Source organism: Pelophylax lessonae, assembly GCF_965119305.1.
Source record: "Pelophylax lessonae genome assembly, chromosome: 13".
In the NCBI taxonomy this organism is placed as follows: Eukaryota; Metazoa; Chordata; class Amphibia; order Anura; family Ranidae; genus Pelophylax; species Pelophylax lessonae.
In genome coordinates, this window is record NC_138780.1 from 59,952,542 (window position 1) to 59,975,930 (window position 23,389).

The following is a 23,389-nucleotide window of genomic DNA, read 5'->3' on the forward strand; positions in this document are numbered from 1 at the left end:
TGATTGGTTGTATTTATATGACACCTAAACCCAATCAATTGTCTGTAATTTCACAATGCAAAGATTGATGAATTTATGTTGAATGCATATCATGCTGTCTTCTCAAATATGTATTTTTATTATACAGAATACTATAAACGCTCCAGACGAAGCTAATTGTAGCGAAACATGTCGAGCAATGTGAACACTAACAATATGAATATTGAATACAGCATCAACTGATCTTGTTGGACGGCAGTCTAATCTTCTGTCACCCTTCGTTAGATCCCTCTGATGTGAAGTATTTATTTATACTCTATTACCAAGAGATTCTTTTTCTCGTATATAGTTGGACATTATGTATTGCATTGTATGCGTGCCTTATTTAAGGCCAATGTTCAGATTTTAATGTATTTCCTTGTTTTTACAAGCATTTAAGAATAAAAATTGATCTTTTAATACTAGTGTGCCAAAAAATCCTTGCCTTCCAATCCTCCCATACTGTATGGTCTTGGCCGCCATGCTGCAGCTCAGTTTCAGGGTCTTGGCAATCTACTTGTAGCCTAGGCCATCTTTATGTAAAGCAACAATTCTTTTTTTCAGATCCTCAGAGAGTCCTTTGTAATGAGGTGCCATGTTGAACATCCAGGGACCAGTATGAGAGACATCACACCAACTTTAACACACCTGCTCCCCATTCACACCGGAGACATTGTACCACTAACGAGTTACATGACACCGGGGAGGGAAAATGGCTAATTGGGCCCAAATTAGACATTTTCATGTATGGGTGTACTCACATTTGTTGCCAGCGGTTTAGAAAATTGCTGCCCCCTCAAAAAAACTCAACACACAGCCAATTCGCACTGTTATACAAGCTGTACACTCACTACTTTATATCAAATACAGCCTTACCAGTGCCCATTCAAATGCAGCCTTACCAGTGCCCATCAAATGCAGCCATGCCAGTGCCCATCAGCAGCCTGACCAGTGTATGAAATAATTCTAAAAATGCGTTGCTAAAAATAATATATCCGTGAAAAGTTCGACAGATGCAGCTCTGCTTAATCAGACTATGGGGTTATGCTCCTCCCACTAGGGATAGGCACTAGGCGGGAAAAAACGTGTCCACGCCTATAGGGGCTGTCCCAGCAGGCATAACCCCTTAGGTTCTGCTATGCTCAAACAGTTGTGTTGCAAGCAGTGACAGAAAAGACCCCATAACTCAAAAAGTAGAGGTGGCAGGTGCTGCATATGACTGATGAACTTCAAAGAAAAGGATTTTAATCGGAAAGTTCTTACAAAAATCAGATTTTCTCTATTATTCATTGACAGACACTGCTCTGCTTAATCAGACTATAGGGATGTCCCAAAGCAGTAAAAAAAATGATGAGTGGGAACAAGAGGAAAATGAAACGTGAATGCCCAACATAGCCAACCAGTTAAAACAGAGCACAACCAGAAACAACGAACCCTCAAAAAGAAACCAAAAATAAAAATGGGATTTTTGTACTTACCGTAAAATCCATTTCTCTGAGTCCACTGACGGACGTGGCTTGCTGCTTATTCATAGACGGTTGGGTAATCGCTATTCCCACCAGGAGTGATCAGGCACTTCAAAGGTTTGGACACATCCAGGGGGCGTACACTGGGCTATTACCCTCAGCCTCACCAAAGCACAGATAGTTTGGTTGCAAGCAGTGGAGAATCCCAAAAGAACCCTCATAAAAAGGACAGAGGGGTGGGAGCCACGTCCGTCGGTGGACTCAGAGAAATGGATTTTACGGTAAGTACAAAAATCCCATTTTCTTCATCGTCTGACAGACGTGGCTTGCTGCTTATTCATAGACGGTTGGGACGTCCAAAAACAGTAACCACAGAGGGGTGGGAAACGGACAAACTCAAAGGAATGCAAATTCCCACGGCCAAAATAGCCAACATAGTAACATGGAGCCCAACAAAAAGCAACTGCGGCTCAAATGTAACAAAACCAGAAAAGGAGGGTCAAGAAACCACTCCTTCACACGGCGGTCTGCAAAACCTTGCGGCCAAAAGATGCATCCGTGGATGCCAGCACATCCACTCTATAAAACTTGGTGAATGTGTGTACTAACGACCAAGTGGCTGCCTTACAAACCTGCAGCACTGACGCTTGGTGGGGGAAGGCCCAGGAGGCACTTCGTCCGCGTAGAGTGGCAAGTAACAGGGAAAGGCGGAACCTTGCCCTTAAGAGAATATGCCTTCCCCACCGTCTGTCTGATCCACCTCAAGATGGTCGACGTAGACGCAGCATGACCCTTCCGGGGGCCATCCGTATTCACAAAAATAGTCCGACTTACGAAAGGGCTCAGTGACCTCAAGATACACCCGTATCGCCAGAACCACATCCAAATAATGCAAGGCAATTTCCTTTGGATGTGAAGGTTTCGGACAGAGTGAAGGAAGCACTATGTCCTAATTCAAATGAAAGCCAGAAACAACCTTAGGTAGGAACGACGGATTAGGTCGTAACACCACCTTATCTCTATGTATCACCAGATACGGGGAACGGCAAGACAACGCAGCCAGTTCAGACACCCTCCGAGCAGAGGCAATAGCTTCCAAAAAGGCAACCTTCGGCGACAGGTCAAGCAGCGAAATGCACCTAATGTTCTCAAAGGGAGGGTGCTGAAGGACCGACCGAACCAAATTAAGATCCCAAGGAGGTAGCGGGGACCTCCTGGGGAGAGCCAAATGGCAAACCCCCTGAAGAAAGGTATGAATCAGAGAATGATTGGCCAACGGACATTGGAAATACACAGCCAAAGCTGAGACCTGACACTTAAGAGTGCCCAAGGCCAAGCGTTGGTCCACTGCCGTCTGCAAGAAAGCCAAAATCCTGCCAACAACAAGGGATCTAGGCTGGAGATGCAAAGACTCACACCAAGCAATGTACGCTTTCCAAGTACGGTGATAGACCTTCCTAGAAGTGGATTTTTTTAGCTTTAAGCAAGGTAGGAACCTGGACCGAGCCACAAACCTTGGAGCCTTTCTGTTTTGCCTGGAGACGAACAGATCCACATCCAGGGTTCCCCACCGGAGACACAACTGGTGAAACACTTGCGGATGTAGAGACCACTCGCCCTGATCCAGGGTTTGACGACTCAGGTAATCCGCCTGCCAGTTATCCACGCCGGGGATATACACGGCGGATAGGTCTGGAACATACGTCTCTACCCAACTCAGAATCTCCGCTGCCTCCAGAGCTGCCAGGGCACTTTTGGTGCCCCCTTGATGATTGACATATGCCACAGCCGTGACATTGTCCGACTGGACACGGAAAGGAAACCCCATGAGAACGTCCATCCAATGGATCAAGCTCAACTTGATAGCTCTCAGTTCCAGAACGTTGATCGAAAGGTCGGATTCCTCCATCGTCCAAGTAACTTGGACAGTCAGAGTGCCTAGCACTCCCCCCCAACCGGTCAGACCTGTGTTCAAAATGTGAATGCATATAATGATTACAAACATTGCTGTATATACATCTTTTCCTTATACTTACCAATGACTAAATAGTATGTGATTGATCACTTGCAGACCGCCATTTAAAGGTTGCCCCTGAAGAAGGAACTCTGCTGTATCTCTGAAACGCATTGGGCATATACCTTCAGTACAGCGGTATCTGTTTCTGCCTCTTGACCCTATGTATTGTAGACAACCTGCCATATGTTTTTAACCTATGTTTTGTACTTGTTTTTTTTCAATAAATTTATTTAATTATACATGTCTATTGTAAGTGATAAATTTATCCGTGCCTTAAAAGTCCCACCCCAAGGGGAATCTCTTTCCAACCCCAACCGGTCAGACAGGCATCCGTTGTCAGAACCGTCCACAGAACGGGAAGAAAGGACTTCCCGTGAAGGAGGTTTGGAGAACTGATCCACCAATGTAGGGAGTCCCTGGAGCTCTGACTCAATATAATCAGATTGTCCAGGGATGCGGGGTCCTTGTTCCATTTGACAAGGATCTCCTGTTGAATTCTTGTGTGGGCCTGAGCGTAAGGCACGGCTTTGAAGAAAGACACAATGAGGCCCAGTACTTGCATGGAGGACTGGAGAGAAACCTGGTCGCAAGCTAGCAGAGAGACAGATTCGCCTCCCTCAACTTCTGCTACTTTGCAGGAGGAAGAAATACCTTCGCTGCAGTCAGGTCAAGGATCATCCCTAGGTACTCCAACCTGGTCGTTGGAACCAAAGCAGATATCTGAAGGTTGAGATTCCAACCGAACTGCTGTAGAGTGTGAATAGTCACTTCCAGATTGGGCAGACGACTCCGCTCGGAGAAGGAGATCGTCCAGATAACCCAAGATTGCCAACATCGGGGCTAACACCTTGGTGAAGGCCCTGGGAGCAGAGGCAAGCCCAAACGGCAAAGCCAAAAATTGAAAATGGTCCTGGCCCACTGCAAAACGGAGAAACCGTTGATGGGGAGATGAAGATAGGCATCCTTGATATCGATCGAGGCCAACAGGTCCCCCTGATGCAGGAACGCCAACACTGATCGCAGGGATTTCATGCAAAACTTCTGGACGCGCACAAAGCAGTTCAACAGTTGAGGTCCAAGATTGGACGCAATTTGCCCTCCTTCCTCTGAATAGTAAAGAGGTTTAAATAAAAACCTCAAAAGCGTTCGGAAGAAGGTACTGGAACAATCACCCCTTGGGTCAGCAAGTCCCGAATTGCTGTCTGCAACTCGGCCAGACGGTCCGAGGACAGCCGAAGACTGGAAGGAAAAAAAATCTGTCCGGAGGATGGGAACTAAACTATCTTGTACCCGGACTGAATCATCTTGTGAACCCACCTGTCATGAAACTGGGAAATCCACAGATCCGGAAAGAAACGGAGACGTCCCTCCACCCCTGGAACGGGTGGGGGAACCCCTTCAGGCAGGAGGAGGTCTGCTTGGGGGTGGAAGGTTTAGGCTTCCCAGCCCAACGATTCCCAGAGCCTTTACCACCGGACGTCTGTTTCGATTGCTGTGACCCGGTCGCAGAAAAAGACGCTTCTGGGCAGTAAAGGTAAGACCCCGCTTACGCGAGGGGGCCTTCGGCTTAGAGGAACGGGGAAGCAGCGTGCTCTTACCCCCAGTGATCGACTTGAGCAAGTCATCCAAGGCGGAGCCAAAAAGGCGATCACCCTGATATGGAAGAACGGACAACTATTTTTTTGAAGCTTGGTCAACCGACCAAGATTTCAATCAGATCACACGTCTGATAAGCATGCTAACCACCGATGCCATAGCCACAAGCGGGAGAACATCCAGATTAGCATCACATACAAATCGCAGAGTTTGCGATAATTGGTCAGTAAGTTCCAAAGTAGCTGACGGTACCTGAATAGCTCTCAGTGCCTCTCTCAGAGCCTTCACCCATTCAAACAGTCTGGGAGACCAGAATAGTAACCATGGCAGGCCAGAGAAAAGAGCCCACCACCGTATACAGGTGGCGAGACAAGATGTCAATACGTCCATCAGTCACATCAGATAAGGATGAGGATGAGGATTCTGACACTGGTAAAACCGTGGCCTTATGAATACCACATATATGGGGGTCCACCGGAGGAGGAATCGTCCACTTGTGCAAGATCCCTTTCTCAAACAGATAGCGCCTGGCTAAACGTTTGGGAATCGCAGGCGTGTGACTAGGTCCCTGCCATTGTTCTTCCACTAAGGTGGATAAAACTTCAGGACAGGGAAAAACCCTGGCCGACTTTTTCACTCTGAGGGATCCAAAGGAGACCGAGCCCCCTTGCGATGTAGAAATCGCATCTGTGAGTTTAAGGGTCTCTCTTACTGAGGATATTAAGGCATCCACCAAGGCCTTATCCTGCGCCAAGGCAGGTGTAGAAGTATCCTCTTCAGCATCAGAAGCCTCTGAATGCAGGGACGCATCCTCCAGGAGAGGGTCTGTGTCGCCAGCGACCATGTCAGCATCAGAATCTGAGGTCTGACAGGAGACAGGCGAGGGGAGAGGGAGTTTTAGAAAAAGCAGCTGAAATAACCTTGTCCATTTTCTTGGACATTTCTTGCATGACAGATAATAAAGACATCATGAGCGTCAAATGCTGGTCCCAGGAATACATCAGGGGCCGCAGATAGACTTGGAGTCCATGTTAGAAAAATGACCTAGCAGCATAAGTGCACTTACACAGACCAGACAGGAAATGTAGCACTGGAACCTGCACCGCAAGGGCTAAACAGGAGACACCTACATGCAGGAACAAATGCTTCCTGTAGCAAACAAAAAACTTTGAAGCACCACAGCAGGTTCCAGCAAGACAACCCCCGCCCCCCCCCCCCGTGTACCGCGCCTTTAAGATGCGAACGCTGTGCACAAAATATGTCAGGGAATAACTAAACGGGAATGGGCACCTACAGACCCTCTCACCTCAAAAGTCGCCCACATCCACCCCAAGCCCGCTAACCAGGCGGGGGGACAGTACACACCATACCACGCTGCGACTCGGGCATCCATCTAGAATAGCAGCCTCTGCACTGCAGTGAGGGCGCTGTCGGACAAGGGACACGCTGCGACTCGGGCATGCCAGGTGTGTGCGTCCCCGTGAGATATCACCACAGGCCAGTCCTTGTCCATGGGACTATAGTCCCTGTGCAGACCCATCACGGAGCTATAGTCGGCAAGCACTCGATGGCACAAACTGGGAGACCGTAAGGCTCTCATAGCCAGTCCGAAACCCAGCTGGCATATCCTACAGGAACAGGAATCAGCAGCAACAAAAATAAAATATAAAATCTAAAAGAAAAAAAATGTTCCCTTTAAGACATTTAAAAATGAAGCCGGGACAAAGATCCCAGCAGGGAACTGTTTGGCCACTCCTGAGACCAGGCAGCAAAAGCAGAATTTTTGTAAAATCTTACCGTAAAATTCCTTTCTCTGAGTCCTCTGACAGTCGCCGCCCACTCAGTCTTCACCAATGGGATGTCCCAAAGCAGTGTAGACATGAGGGGTGGGAAACGTAACCGTCATAAAGGCAATGTAGCACCCACGTCATAGAAAGGAACCTTACGTGAACAGAAAGGTAATCCTCTGGGTAACAGAAAGCTCAACTGGAGCAACAACCCAGGAAAGCAAACAAGGAGGAAAAAACAACCCCAACAGTCAAGGACCCGCAAAACCAGGGTCCCCTCAAGGTACTGCCGCACAGAGAACTTTGCGGCCAAAGGAGGCATCAGCTGACGCCAGAACATCAAGTTTATAGAATTTGGAAAAGGTGTGCACAGACGACCAAGTCGTAGCCTTGCACACCTGGACCACCGAAGCCTGATGTCAGAAGGCCCATGAGGCACTCACCGCTCTGGTAGAGTGCGCCTTAACAGGGAAGGGCGGTACCCGTTCCTTAATCGAATAGGCCTGTTCAATCGTCTGTCTGATCCATTTTGAAATGGTCGCCGCAGACGCAGCCATACCCTTCCGAGGTCCCTCAGGAAGGACAAAAAGAGAATCAGACTTTTGAAAGGATTCAGTGGACGACAGGTAAACCTTGATCGCCCTGACAACATCCAAGGAATGAAAGGCAAACGCCTTAGGATGTTTAGCATTCGCACAAAAGCGAAGGCAAACAATGTCCTCACTAAGGTGAAAATCAGAAATCACCTTTGGAAGGAAGGACTGGTTAGGTCGCAAGACCACCTAATCCCTATGAACCACAAGGTAAGGGAGGCGGCAAGACAAGGCCGCCAACTCCGACACTCTGCGGGCAGAAGTGATCGCCACTAGAAAAACCTTTTTTGACAGCAGAGGCAAAGAAATTTCCCTGATGCTTTCAAAGGGAGGACGTTGCAGAACAGACAGAACCAAGTTCAAGTCCCAAGGAGGTAGAGGCGCCCTCCTAGGAGGGGCCAAATGATGTACACCTTGAATAAAGGTGCGAATCAAAGAGTTAGACGCCAAGGGGTGCTGGAAAAGGACGGCCAGTGCAGACAACTGGCCCTTAATCGTGGTCAACACAAGGCGCTGGTCCACACCAGTTTGCAGGAAGGCTAACACCCTCGCCACCGAGTAGGAACGAGGAGGGAAGCCCCTGGATTCACACCAGGCAAAATAAGCCTTCCAGGTACGGTAATAGATCTTACCAGACGAGGCTTTCCTAGCCTTGAGCAAAGTAGGAATGACCTCAGATGAGAGACCCCTGTCTCTCAGGACCTGGTTTTTAACAGCCACGCTGTTAAAGCCAGCGACTGTAAAGCAGGATGGAAGATCGGTCCCTGAGACAGTAGATCGTCTCGTAATGGTAGCCGCCATGGAGGCTCGACGGCCAGTTGAATGTCCACGTACCAGGACCGGTGCAGCCAGTCCGGGGCCACCAGAATCACCAACTTCAGTTCCGAGACCAACCTGCGAAGGAACCTGGACAACTGAATCGGGGGAAAGGCATATATCAGACAATACCGGTGCCAAGGCACCACCAGCGCATCCGAGGCATCTGCCAGAGGATCGCGCGTTCTTCCCACCTTGTTGTTTAGCCGGGACACGAACAGATCCACATACAGGGTTCCCCATTTCGCACACAGCATTTGAAACACCTCCGGGTGCAGGGACCATTCCCCCTGGTCCAGGGACTGGCGGCTCAGATAATCAGCCTGCCAATTCTCCACACCCGGAATGTGAACTGCCGAAATCGCCAGGACGTGAGTCTCGGCCCAAGACAGAATACTGGTCACTTCCTGGGCCTCCCGGGCACTCCTGGTGCCCCCTTGGTGATTGATGTAAGCCACCGCAGTGGCATTGTCTGTCTGCTGTCTGCACCCGTACAGGGCGGCCCTGAAGACGATCCGACCAATGGAGCAGGCACAGCCAGATCGCTCTCAATTCCAAGATGTTTATCAGCAGGGAGGATTCCTCCACCGACCAAGTGAAGTTCAGGTGCCCAGAACGCCACCCCAGCCCGACAGGCTGGCATCCGTGGTAATCACCGTCCACAGCAATGGCCGGAAGGATTTCCCCTCCGCTATGGCCGGGGACTGGAGCCACCACAGAAGATCCTCTCTTGTTTGGCGACTCAAGAGACACCCTCAGGTCCAAGGACTGAGGGAGCCTGTCTCAATCTGGCCAGTATCTCCGCCTGGAGAGACTGCGTGTGAAACTGTGCAAACGGTATCGCCTCGAAAGCGGATACCATCGACCTTAGGGACCGCATACAGGTCCTGAGTGACGAGGACTCTTGTCCCTGAGGGACCTGACCTCGTCCTGCAGGGTCCGGAGCTTGTCCTCCGGTAGAAACACCTTCTACACAGTGTGATCCACTTTAGGGGCCACAGACCAGCGCATATCCGTAGGAGATGCAAAGGGGTAACTGAGTTGAAACCGTTTAAGCACCACAAAATTGCGCTTCAAATTGCGACATTGTTCATTCACAGTTTCGTGAAACTCAGCGGGGCAAGGAAACACCTGCGCCGCCTTTCAGGATCTGCAGGTACCAAAAGAGGAACGCTTGCCCGGAGGATTAGGCTCATCCTCTAAATGTAGTGCATCTTTCATGGCAGTAATCAGCGCAGCCATAGCAGCGCGCTCCCCGGCCGTCCCAGGTGGGGAATCATCCCCCTCCTCATCCTCCGCCTCCCCTTCAGACTGGGAGGAATGAGACCCTTCAAGGGGCACACTATCTACAGCAACCATGTCAGACTCAGAATCGGAGGAGTGAGAAAACCTCGGCCTTTTCCTAGAATCCCGTTTAGCCATCAAAAGATCCACGTTGGACGCTAAAGTCGCAAGTGCAGCAGTCAGTGCAGAAGATTCAGAGGAGCCTGAATCATCCACCAAAGCTGGGGGAAATTTGCTGTCCAGGGACTCCATAAGAATTTTTTTTTTATGGTGCTGGCCCTTTAAGTCGCACGGCGATCCCACTGCAGTACACCGCTATTAAGGACTATACCGATAGACCCCGCAGGAAGTAATGAAGCTGATAGCCAGAGATATTCCCCACAAAACAGCAAAGACAGACCCCCACAAGTGTTACCACGTTTGCCTGACGATCTTCTCTGCATGAAAAAGGAAGTGATGTCACACCGCATGAGGCTGAACTGAATTCAGGCTCAGGGAAAATGGTTGCCCATAAAAAGCAATGGGAGGCTCCGGGAAAATGGCCGCCGACATGTGCACAGAAGAAAACACATTGCCACACACAAAATGGCGCCAAAACACACTACATACATAGCTGCAGAAGTGCCCATAGTGAAGTCAAGCAGCGGCCCACACCTAAAATGGCGGACCCACGTTTTTTTTAACCCCGCAGCGGCTGCCACACATGTCTGCACCCAAACACACACAAAATAGTGTCACTCAGGATAGGTATCCCCACAACCCCCCACATAGCGTCCCAGATGCGGTAGAGCCCCTGCAGGGATCGGGAGTTAAGGGCCATACACACTATAAGATTTTCTGAAGACTTTTTCCTTCAGACTTACCAAAACCATATAATATGAGGTCAAACCTAAACACTTTCAATTTGTATGCAATCAGGCAGGCCCTTGCACTACATAGAAAAGGTAAATCTGAAGGAAAAAGTCTTCAGAAAATCTTATAGTGTGTATGGCCCTTAAGGGAGCCCCGAACGCACAGACATGAGGGGATACCACAGACACATCAGACTGCCATCCACAGACAGAGGCCCCACACAGAATGTACTTACCGTACCCGATGGCGTGGGCGCCTCTCATCGACGGGAAGCCTCCCACCCCAGGTGGTGGGGGTGCTGCCAGCCAAAAACGCAGGACGCTAGCAACGCACGGAACCGCAGTTGAGACGTCCAAGCGGCTTTCATCCCTGAGCCCAGGGACAGGTCGTTTGTGAGGCCAGGGCTTACGCATAGCATGCTAAATGCTCGATGGCGGGCTGGGATTCCATAAGGCTCTCTGTGCGACTCCCAGCTCCGCAACGCCGTCGTCATCCGAAGATCCGACTAACTAAACGCTGACAAATAAACAGCTAGTAGTGCAAAGAAAACACATTTGCAGAAAATAAAATCATACAATCTAAGAAAGGCTGAGGCCGTAGCCCCCAGCACTGGGAAGCCTATCTTACTCCTAACTAGGCAGAAGACAAACTGAGTTGGGATGGCTGATAGCAGGGGGGTATTGGACCAGTGGGACAGCCCCCATAGGTGTGTATGTAAATTACTTTGTTTTTAACGAGTCTTATGCCTAGCTTGCTCCTATGGATAAGAGGTCAATACCCATTGGTGAAGACTGAATGAGTGGGTGGCGACTGTCAGAGGACGTAAGAGAAAAATTGTCTGTGCTTTGGTGAGGCTGAGGGTAATAGCCCAGGGTATGCCCCCTGGGTGTGTCAAACCTTTGATTGAAGTGCCTGGTCACTTCTGGTGGGAGGAGCTATTACCCAACCGTCTATGAATAAGCAGCAAGCCACGTCCATCGGTGGACGATTGAGAAAAGGGGTTCTCTGAAACTGCAACCTTGCAGCCAAAGGAAGCATCCGCTGATGCAAACACGTCTACCTTGTAGAATTTAGTGACTGTAGGCATAGGCGACCAAGTTGCCGCCTTGCAAACTTGTAGCACCGCCGCCTGTTGGCGAAAAGCCCAGGAGGCACTCAGCGCACTAGTAGAATGCGCCTTCACTGGAAAAGGAGGAACCTAACACTTCAGTGAATAGGCCTATACAACCCATCTGTCTGATCCATCTGGAAATGGTTGCAGTAGATGCAGCCAGTCCCTTAAGAGTTCCATCCAGAAGGATAAAAAGAGCATCCAATTTTCTGAAAGACGCAGTGGTCTCCAAGCCACTTTCAGCAATTCGCACCATGAAATGTACGATTTCCACGTATGATGATAGATTCCTAGCCTTCAAGAGAGTGGGAATTACAGATTCAGAGAGACCACTATATCTCAACACCTGACTTTCAACGGCCATGCCGTTAAAGCCAGCAGCTGTAAAGCAGGATGGAAGATCGGATCTTGAGACAACCGATCTTCCCTGAGAGGAAGTCTCCAAGGGGTACCGGTGGCCAATCCTATTAAGTCTGCGTACCAAGACCGACGAGGCCAGTTTGGAGCCACCAGAATGACCGGAAGGTTTACCACCTCTACCCTGCGCAGAAGACGTGGCAGAAGTTTCAACGGGGGAAATGCATAAATCAGCCGATACTGATCCCAAGGAGCCACCAGGGCGTCTGTGGCATCGGCCAGAGGATCTCGAGACCTGGCTATGAATCTCTGCACCTTCTTGTTTAGACGAGAGGCAAAACAGATTGACCACAGGGGTCCCCCACTGAACACACAGAAGGTGAAACACTGCCGGGTGTAGGAACCACTACCCTTGAGCCAACACCTGACTCCTCAGGTAATCCGCCTGACAGTTTTTCACACCTGGGATGTGTACAGCAGAGATGGCTGGAAGTAATCTTTCTGCCCAAGTCAGAAGCTTGGCCACCTCCTTGGCTGCCACGACACTCCTGGTGTCAAACCTCGTGATTGATGTAAGCCACAGCTGTGACGTTGTCTGATTGAACCTGACAATCGCGTAGGCGAGTCGTCCAATGACCCAGACAAAATTTGATTGCTCCGAGTTCCATAACATTGATGAAAAGTTTTGACTCTTCAACCGACCAGGTACCCTGGGCACAGAGCTTCCCAGCACCCCACCCCAGCCCGTCAGGCTGGCATCTGTGGTTACAACTGTCCAGAACAACGGAAGGAAGGACTTGCCGTGGCATAGTGCTGGAGACTGCATCCACCACAACAGAGCAGACTTGGTGTTGTGGCTTAACCAAATCAAGGAGTCCAAGGACTTCGGATCTTTGTTCCACTTCTCCAGAATCTCCCTCTTCAAGGGTCTTGTATGGAACTGAGCAAACACCATCACACCCAAAACTCGCATGCATAGTTACATAGTAGTTGAGGTTTAATAAAGACAATAGTCCATCCAGTTAAAAAAAAAGCACCTGGTTGTCGAGGACTATTTCAACTGCTACAAAAAAAAAAAAAAAAAAAAACTGCTAGTGCTAGCAGAAATCAGGCCTGACTCTGCTAAAGCTGCGGTTTTGTGTTATGTGTTTTTGGAAGTGACATTAATCTATTGATTACTGCACTTGCCTGTGTAGGGTGGGGTGGGCTGGGCAGAGGGGCTAAACGCAGGTGCTAGCAGGTCTCGTGACCGATCCTGCTAACGCTGCGTTTTGTGAACCCTAAACTATTGGGGACGCTAGTATAGTTCTGATCAGATCAAAGATATTGACCCGTTCAGATACTATACTAGTAATGGAGCTGTTTGGTTCTCTAAACGAGCTATTAACCTAATCATCTGAATCAACTAATAAACTCTAAACACCTGCAAAAGATTCCTGAGGCTTTTAAAAACTCCCAGCCTGGTTCATTACTCAAAACCGCAATCATGGGTAAGACTGCCGACCTGACTGCTGTCCAGAATGCCATCATTGACACCATCAAGCAAGAGGGTAAGACACAGAAAGAAATTTCTGAACGAATAGGCTGTTCCCAGAGTGCTGTATCAAGGCACCTCAGTGGGAAGTCTGTGGGAAGGAAAAAGTGTGTCAGAAAACGCTGCACAACGAGAAGAGGTGACCGGACCCTGAGGAAGATTGTGGAGAAGGACCGATTCCAGACCTTGGGGGACCTGCGGAAGCAGTGGACTGAGTCTGGAGTAGAAATATCTAGAGCCACCGTGTACAGGCGTGTGCAGGAAATGGGCTACAGGTGCCGCATTCGCCAGGTCAAGCCACTTTTCAACCAGAAACAGCGGCAGAAGCGCCTGACCTGGGCTACAGAGAAGCAGCACTGGATTGTTGCTCAGTGGTCCAAAGTACTTTTTTCGGATGAAAGCTAATTTTGCATGTCATTCGGAAATCAAGGTGCCAGAGTCTGGAGGAAGACTGGGGAGAGGGAAATGCCAAAATGCCTGAAGTCCAGTGTCAAGTACCCACAGTCAGTGATGGTCTGGGGTGCCATGTCAGCTGCTGGTGTTGGTCCACTGTGTTTTATCAAGGGCAGGGTGAATGCAGCTAGCTATCAGGAGATTTTGGAGCACTTCATGCTTCCATCTGCTGAAAAGCTTTATGGAGATGAAGATTTCATTTTTCAGCATGACCTGGCACCTGCTCACAGTGCCAAAACCACTGGTTAATGGTTTACGGACCATGGTATTACTGTGCTCAATTGGCCTGCCACCTCTCCTGACCTGAACCCCATAGAGAAATCTGTGGGATGTTGTGAAGAGAAAGTTGAGAGACGCAAGACCCAACACTCTGGATGAGCTCAAGGCCGCTATCCAAGCATCCTGGGCCTCCATAACACCTCAGCAGTGCCACAGGCTGATTGCCTCCATGCCACGCCGCATTGAAGCAGTCATTTCTGCAAAAGGATTCCCGACCAAGTATTGAGTGCATAACTGAACATAATTATTTGAAGGTTGACTTTTTTTGTATTAAAAACACTTTTATTGGTCGGATGAAATATGCTAATTCTTTGAGATAGGAATTTTGGTTTTTCATGAGCTGTATGCCAAAATCATCAATATTAAAACAATAAAAGGCTTGCACTACTTCAGTTGTGTGTAATGAATCTAAAATATATGAAAGTCTAATGTTTATCAGTACATTACAGAAAATAATGAACTTTATCACAATATGCTAATTTTTTGAGAGGGACCTGTATGTGTGTGTTACTGGCAAAGGGTTAACTAATATCTCTAACTATGCGGCGGGGATCTGCGCTGTCCTAGGTTGACGCTAACTAGTGTTAACTAGTGTTATGTACACTATAAAAGTGACACTGACAGGGCAATGAAGGGTTAACTGGGGGTGATGGGGGGGGTAAATATTTATGGGGACAGAAACGGTCGCTAGCGCTAAATGAAGTCACAAGGCACACTATTACAGAAATCAGCAAAACCGCTATATACTGTATATATAGCGTGCACTGTGAAAGGGGGTGAAAGGGTTAACTGGGGGGTGATCAGGGGTTAAATGTGCCTATCTAGGTGTGTGGAAGTGTGCTTTTTGGTGTACTTACAAATGATGCTCTCTTCTCTACCACTGGAACCGAAAAGGGCTCCAGGAGGAAAGAGAGCATCATTTCCTGTGCCTGTGTTTACAAAAAACAGGCACAGGTCAGTCTGGCATTGGTCAGATCCGATCGCCAGGACCAGGCCAAAAATCATTGGCCTGGACCTGATGGCTGATCGGTTCTGTACCGAATCAGACCATCGCAGGGACAGGGGGTGTGCGCGAGCATGCCCCGGGAGCGAGCGCCGTACATGCACAGCGATTTGTCTGTGAGCGGCTGCCTGCCGCAGTACATCTGCGGTGGGCGGTTGTAAACTGGTTAATATCCATACAGAATACCAGCCATTGCCGAAAATCTCATGCAACAAATACTAAGCAGGCACAGGGGTGCCAGATGCATATCAAGTGACCAGACTAGAATGAATTTAAAAAAATAGGCAAGTACACACCTTTTTTATACAGGTTAGGCAGGATATGCAGAATGCGGGGGAAGAAACATCCTAGTGAATAATTTTAATTAAACCCCCCCCCCCCCCCACACTTTAAACCTTAGTGTTTGCCAAATTCCAAATGTGTTCCCACTGACCTCCTCAATGTCCTGGTCATTGAATTTATAATTCATTGCCTCTTTAATTGACAACTCTTTTTTGCTGATCTCATCCAATGTTGGAAGCTGCATTCCAGCTGAAAACATCTACAAAGTTAAACAAAGATTTGGATTAATCAACCTAACAGAGTGTTTCTTAAAGAAACTTGAATAAAAACTCCCTTAGTAGAGTGTCATTACTGAACATGATCTGAGAAACATTTGAGATTTCTGGCTTAATACTGATAAATACATACAATATGAACAAGTAGAAAAACAGTTTTGGTTCAATAAAAGTCAAACCTATAACCATGTGTAAGACACATGAACGTATTAAACCAGTGGGTAAGTAAACCATTGGACAAGCACTACTTGGGATAACCCCAAGCTTGATAAAGTTTTAATTATGAGGAAGAGAACGAGCAAGCACTCAAGATAATTTATTCATAGGGACCTTATACTAGTTAGTGACCTTTCTGCAATATCTCCCATAATTAACATCCAACTCAAAAGTAATACATTATCACAGATAACGTATCTATGTGCTTGTTTACACCCTGCTCTGCATTCTGAATAGACTTCTATGTTTATATATAATTGACAATCTAAATGATCCAGGAGAACGAATTTACCATTCAAAAATAAACCAAAATCTTCATAAGCATGGATGGGAATGTGTGATCCACTCGAATAAGTAAAGCATGTTACATTTTGAGTAGAATACACAAAAGGTTTAGCAATTAGGCTAAGTTCACATGTAGGCATTTTGGGGTGTTTTTGGCGAGTTTTTCTGCTCTAGGATCAGCTCAAAATACGCCCAACAAGACAAATCCTATTCATTTCAAATGGCCCGTTCACATCTGAGCGTTTTGACGTTTTAAGCAAAACGTCCAACGCTCAAAATAGTACATGAACTTCTTTTTGGGCATATTACAGGCATTTTTATTTTTTTCCATTGGTTAATAGTCAACCTGCACAAAAACGCCTGTTAAAACGCCTGAAAAACGTCTGAAAAACGCCCATAAAAACACCTGAAAAAACACCTAAAAAAACGCCTGTAAATAGCAACGCCAAGATGTGAATGTAGCCTTAAGAATTCACATTTCAAAACGTAAAACAAGCAGTATTATCAAAACAAAAAAAAAAAAAACAAATAAAAACTTTAAATATACACTACACTGCACATTGTGAGGATTCTGTTTGTCAATGATCTGAAGACTAACAGAGAAACTATCTTCACTCTGGCACTATAGGTAAATAAAAAAGGGAGATAAAAAATAAACAGCCTTCTCAAAAGACTTAGTGCAGGTTCCCATTTATGCGATGCGGAAACGCTGCAAATATACAGCGTGTTCCCGTATCGTGTCCGCAGCACAGGCAGTTCACACTGCTGGGGGTGTCAATTCAGAGATAACGACACCCCCAGATCAGATCGCATATCGCAGTACGATCTGAGAGTTCGCACAGAATCAGATCGCACTAGTGTGAACCACCATGCAATCCAATTCTGCTGCGGACGATAAAAAGGGTCCGGTGCGTGTTCAGTGCGATTGCGGTGCAAATTCAGACATACAAACTGTATGGCTGAATTTGCACCGCACAGACATCGCATGTAATTTTAGGAGCAGTGCGCTCCGAATTACATGCAATCTCTGTGATTGCATAAATGTGAACCGGCACTTAGGGAATGCACGTTGTGTGGATACTCACGGGTACTGTGGAAAGGAAGATGTGGATGCTTTATTACTTTATCAAAAATATACTTACAGCTTCTTTCCATTTCATGAACTCGCTTTCTGTGAATTCTTGATTTGAGACAAACTCCAAGCGAAACACCCTCTGGTCACTGCCATGTCTGCACCAAAAGAACTGCATGTTATTGTGCTCCGACAAAACGTTAAACAGCAACAGTGACAATTCAAAAAACATTACGAGAGACCTAAACAGTGTTAAAAAAAAAAAAAATGGGAAAAACAAGCTGAGGGTTACCTTAACTGAAGGCCTTTATTTGTTCTTGTACTACCCAGTTGATAAACTTTTCCTGTTTCTACAACACCAGTGATCTCTGCTACCTGCAAAGGAGAAAGCCATGGACATTTGACAGATTCATTGTAAAGCAGACAAAATTATATTCAATATAAAATTTATCTTCTGATAAAACTGCATGAAATGCAGATTAACCACTTGACCTCCGGCAGGTTTTACCCCCTTCATGACCAGACCATTTTTTGCTATTCAGTACTGTCTACTGCATGGTCATGCAACACTGTACTCAAATGAAAGTTACACAATTCTTTCACACAGAGCTTTCTTTGGTGAACACTACTGGGTTTATTTTTTATTATAGGAATACAAAAAATATATATATTTTTGAAAAAACACAATATTTTCTACTCTGTTATAAAACATATCCAATAAAATCAAATTTATTCATAAATGTAGGCCACAATGTATTCTGCTACATCTTAGGTAAAAAAAAAAAAAAAAAAGAAGAATTTTTGACTTACCGTAAAATCCTTTTCTCTGAAGTTCATTGACAGAAGCAGCTCCATATTCTTAACCATTGGGTTATGCTGCTCCCTACAGGAGTAGGACACTAGGCAGGAAAAATCTTTACCACCCCTATGGGGCAGTCACTGCAGGCATACACCCACACACACTGCTATATAGGAGCATCTGCGTAGGCCAGTCTGGGGCCACCAGAATCCCTTCCACCTCTATTCTGTGCTGAAGCCTCGGCAGGAGTTTCAGCGGAGGGAACACATAGATCAGCCGATATTGACCTTGAGGAGCCACCAGTGTGTCTTTGGCGGTCAGAGGATCCCGCGACCTGCCTACAAACCTCTGAACCTTCTTGTTGAGTCGAGAAGCTAACAGGTCGACAACAGGAGTCCCCCACCAGACACACAGTAGGTGAAACACCTCCGGGTGCAGACCATTCCCCCTGATCCAACAGCTCAGGTAAAATGCCTGCCAGTTTTCCACACGTGGGATGTGCACTGCAGAAAGGGCTGGAACAAACTTTTCCACCCATTTCAGGATCTCGGCCACCTCCCGGGCCGCCAGACATTCTTGGTGCTCCCTTGACGATTGATGTAAGCCATGGCTGTGGCATTGTCCGATTGAATCTGGACTGGACAACCCTCTAAACAAATTGTCCCGCGACTCCGACAAAGCTTTATCGAGTTTCAGAATATTGATTGGAAGTCTGGACTCTTCTACTGTCCAGGACCCCTGGGCACACAGCTTCCACCGCACTCCTCCTCAGTGGGACAGGCTTGCATCTGTGGTTACCACAGTCCAATACCATGGGAGGAAGGGATTGCCCTGGCATAGTGCTAACGAGTGAAGCCACCATAGCAGAGCAGTCTGTGTTGTGACTAACAGAATAACGGAATTTTTGTAAAATCTTACCGTAAAATTCCTTTCTCTGAGTCCTCCGACAGTCGCCGCCACTTCATAATCTTCACTAATGGGGTAATTGACCTTTGCTCCGCAGGAGTAGCTAGGAAACAAGATTTGTTAATATCAAAGCTTTTAGCATACCACACCCCTAGGGGGTGGTCCCCTCAGTCAATACCTCCCTGCTTCCAGCATTCTCAACTCAGTTTCAGTAGCATAGCAGTAGAGCACATAAACCCCAAAAGAGGGGCGGGGGCGGCGACTGTCGGAGGACTCAGAGAAAGGAATTTTACAGGTAAGATTTTACAAAAATTCCGTTTTCTCTTACGTCCTCCGACAGTCGCCGCCACTTCATATTCATCACTAATGGGGACGTCCCAGAGCAGTGTAGACATGAGGGGTGGGAAAAACGCAGCCGCGCCTAAAGCAACGCAGTACCCACATCAGAGAAAGGAACCTTACCAAAGTAAGAGAACCAACAGGGCAACAGGAAAACGTGCTCAACAGGAGCAACAACCCAGGAAAGAACAAGTAACCCAGGGGTAAAACACCCCAACAGCCAGGGACCCAAACAGGGGACCCTAAGGCACTGCCGCACTAAGAACTTTACGGCCAAAGGAAGCATCTGCCGATGCCTGAACATCCACTTTGTAAAATTTTGAGAAAGTGTGAACGGACGACCAAGTCGCCGCCTTACACACCTGGGCCACAGAAGCCTGATGACGATAGGCCCAAGACGTACTCAGAGATCTGGTAGAGTGCGCCTTCACAGAGAAAGGAGGAACCTTCCCCTTCAAAGCATAGGCTTGCACAATGGTCTGTCTGATCCATTTGGCGATGGTCGCAGCCGACGCCGCCATGCCCTTCCAAGGACCCTCTGGAAGGACAAATAGAGAATCCGACTTGAGAAAGGATTTTGTCGATGACAGGTAAACCCTGATCGCCCGAACAACATCCAAGGAATGCAAGGCCACCTCCTTTGGATGCTTAGGCCTCGCGCAAAGCGAAGGCAAGACAATGTCCTCATTGAGGTGAAATTCCGAGATCCTCTTCGGAAGAAAAGAAGGATTAGGTCGTAAGACCACCTTATCCAAGTGAATCACCAAGTAGGGAGAGCTGCAGGACAAGGCCGCCAGCTCCGACACCCTGCGAGCCGAAGTGATTGCCACCAAAAAGGCAACCTTCTTGAACAGAGACAACGAGATCTCCCTGATCTTCTCAAAGGGAGCATGCTGTAACACGGACAGAACAAGGTTCAAGTCCCATGGAGGTAAAGGGTCCCTCCGAGGAGGGGCCAAGTGTCGCACCCCTTGAACAAAGGTGCTAACCAAAGAATTAGACGCCACAGGGCGTTGAAAGAACGGCCAGCGCAGAAATCTGACCCTTAATCGTGGCCAACGCCAAACGTTGGTCCACGTCCGTTTGAAGGAAAGCCAACACCCTCGACACCGAATATGAGCGAGGGGAATACCCCCTGGACTCACACCAGGCAAAATACGCTTTCCAAGTACGGTAGTAAATCTTCCCCGAAGAGGCTTTTCTAGCCTTGATCAAAGTGGGAATGACCTCAGGGGAGAGATCCCTATCCTTCAGGACCTGGCTTTCAACAGCCAGGCCGTTAAAGCCAGCGACTGTAAAGCAGGATGGAATATCGGTCCTTGAGACAGGAGATCTTCTCGAAGTGGCAGACGCCATGGAGCGTCGACCGCCAGATTCACGAGGTCTGCGTATCAAGACCGGCGAGGCCAGTCTGGCGCCACCAGAATCACCGTGTGCGGTTCCGAGGCCAACCTGCGAAGGAGCCTGGACAGCAGCTGAATCGGTGGAAAGGCATACATCAGACGATACTGATGCCAGGGCGCCACTAACGCGTCTGAGGCGTCTGCCCGAGGATCGCGCATCCTTGCCACGAACCTTTCCACCTTGTTGTTTAGACGAGACACGAACAGGTCCACATCTGGGTAACCCCACTTCGCGCACAACATCTGAAAGACATCCGGGTGAAGGGACCATTCCCCCTGGTCCAGGGCCTGGCGACTCAGATAATCCGCCTGCCAGTTCTCCACCCCCGGAATGTGAACTGCGGATATCGCCGGGACGTGCGTCTCGGCCCAAGACAGAATGTCGGCTACTTCCCGAGCCGCTCGGGCACTCCTGATGCCACCTTGGTGGTTGATGTAGGCCACCGCTGTGGCATTGTCCGTCTGTTGATCGGAAGGGAGGATTCCTCCTCCGACCAAGTTCCCTGGGCGGACAGAACGCCCAGAACACCACCCCAGCCCGACAGGCTGGCATCCGTGGTGATCACCGTCCACGACAAAGGATGAAAGGACTTGCCCCCCCGACACCGCCGGGGACTGGAGCCACCACAAAAGACCCCTTCGGGTGAGGCGGCTCAACGAAATCCGCAGATCCAGAGATTGCGGACGCCCGTCCCACTTGGCCAGAATCTCCGCCTGAAGACCCTGCGTGTGAAACTGGGCGAAGGGAATCGCCTTGAAAGCCGAGACCATCAATCCCAGACAACTCCTACATGTCCGGAGGGACGAACACTGAGTGTCCCTGAGGGACCTGACTTCGTCCTGAAGTGTCCGGAGCTTGTCTTCCGGCAGGAAGACCTTCGCTTGAACAGAGTCCAGGATCATCCCCAGGTAGGGAAGACGAACCGACGGACACAGCGTAGATTTTGGAAAATTTATCGTCCAACCGAACTCCTGCAGAGCCTGCATCGTGATGGACAGGTCGTTCACCAGGCCCTGACTGGTCGCAGACCGAATCAAGATATCGTCCAGATACCCCAAGACAGAGATGCCCTGGGCTCTCAATAAAGCCAGGACCGGCGCAAGCACCTTGGTGAAAACCCGCGGAGCCGAAGCGAGACCAAAGGGTAACGCCACGAATTGGTAATGATCCTCCGCAATGGCGAATCGAAGGTACCTCTGGTGACCCTCGAAAATGGGGATGTGAAGGTACGCATCCTTCAAGTCGATGGAGGCCATGAATTCCCCCAGAACCAGGGCAGCCACCACCGAGCGCAGGGATTCCATGCTGAACTTGCGAACCCGCACAAAGCGGTTCAGAGCTTTTAAGTCCAAAATCGGACGTACCTTGCCCTCCTTTCTGGGCACAGTGAACAGATTGGAGTAGAACCCCCGAAATCTGTCCAGATGAGGCACCGGAACCACCACTCCCTGGGCCCGCAGGTCCCACACCGCCAGGTGCAGATCCTGCAAACGCTCCTGAGACAGCTGAAGATTTGAGGGGAAAAATCTGCTCGCCGGCCGAGAGAGAAACTCGATCTTGTATCCAGATCGAACGATTTCCTGAACCCACCTGTCCCGAATGCGGGCCAGCCAGGGTTGAAGAAAACCGAGCAAACGTCCCCCCACCCCAGAACCGGGTGAGGGCGCCCCTTCAGGCCGAATTGGCATGGGCAGCGGACCCGGACTGGCCGGACTTCTGCTTACCTGCCCACGGCTTCTTCTGGGGGCCTTGGCCCTTGAAGGGCTTGCCCTTGTATTGCGACCGAAAGGCACGAAAGGACCCCTGAGAGGGCCTAAACGAGGTATTCTTCTTACCGTGAACAGACTTATTCATCTGAGAGTGGGGTAAGAGAGTGCTCTTACCCCCGGAAATTCCCTTTATCAAAGTATCCAAAGACTCGCCAAAAAGGCGAGATCCCGCGTAGGGTAAATTAGCTAAAGTCTTGCGAGATGATTGGTCAACAGACCAACATTTTAGCCATATCAGGCGACGGTTCAATACCGCTACACTTGAGAGGCGTGCAGCCAAAGGGACTAAATCCAAGTCCGCATCACACAAATACATGACACCCTGGTGAATTTGATCCACCATAGCCAACATTGTCGGCGGAGCAGAGTCAGCCACCAGGGTGCGCCTGAGCACCTGCGTCCAATCCGCAATAGCCTGGGCTGCCATAATGGAAGCAAAAATAGGCTTTAGCATAGAACCAGCAACCGTATAAGCATGACGGGCAAGAGACTCCAATCTCCTGTGCGTAGGGTCCCGGAACACCGGGGTATCCTCAACAGGAATTGCAGTAGATTTATTCAAAACTGCCACCGCATGATCCACCTGAGGCGGCACACACCAACGCTCATCAGTGGTGGGTGTAAATGGATAACGCAGCTTGAACTTACTTGGCACAGTAAAGGGCTTCTTTAAATTGCGCCATTGCTCATCAACAGCGCGTTGAAATTCCGCAGGGCAGGGAAAAACCTGCGCTGTTTTGCGTTTCCTTTGCGTCCCATAAGAGGACATCAAAGCAGGAGGACATGGTTCATCCTGCAAACGCAGTGTTTCCTTGATAGAAGCAACCAACTCATCCATGAGTGCAAGCTCTTCAGGCGAGCCAGGGGGAGAATTAT

The 23,389-nt window shown here is 48.6% G+C and overlaps 1 protein-coding gene across 1 annotated transcript in view; it reads right to left on the minus strand.

Annotated features, from left to right (window-relative positions):
* Nucleotides 1–23,389, minus strand: part of RTF1 (RTF1 homolog, Paf1/RNA polymerase II complex component) — a 588,556-nt gene that overhangs the window by 277,798 nt on the left and 287,369 nt on the right. The window contains exons 9-11 of the mRNA XM_082242851.1: nucleotides 17,589–17,671; nucleotides 17,367–17,454; nucleotides 15,600–15,707 (exon numbers count right to left, since the gene is read on the minus strand). Of these exons, the coding sequence (XP_082098977.1) occupies nucleotides 15,600–15,707; nucleotides 17,367–17,454; nucleotides 17,589–17,671 (279 nt within the window). The remainder of the gene's footprint in view (nucleotides 1–15,599; nucleotides 15,708–17,366; nucleotides 17,455–17,588; nucleotides 17,672–23,389) is intronic.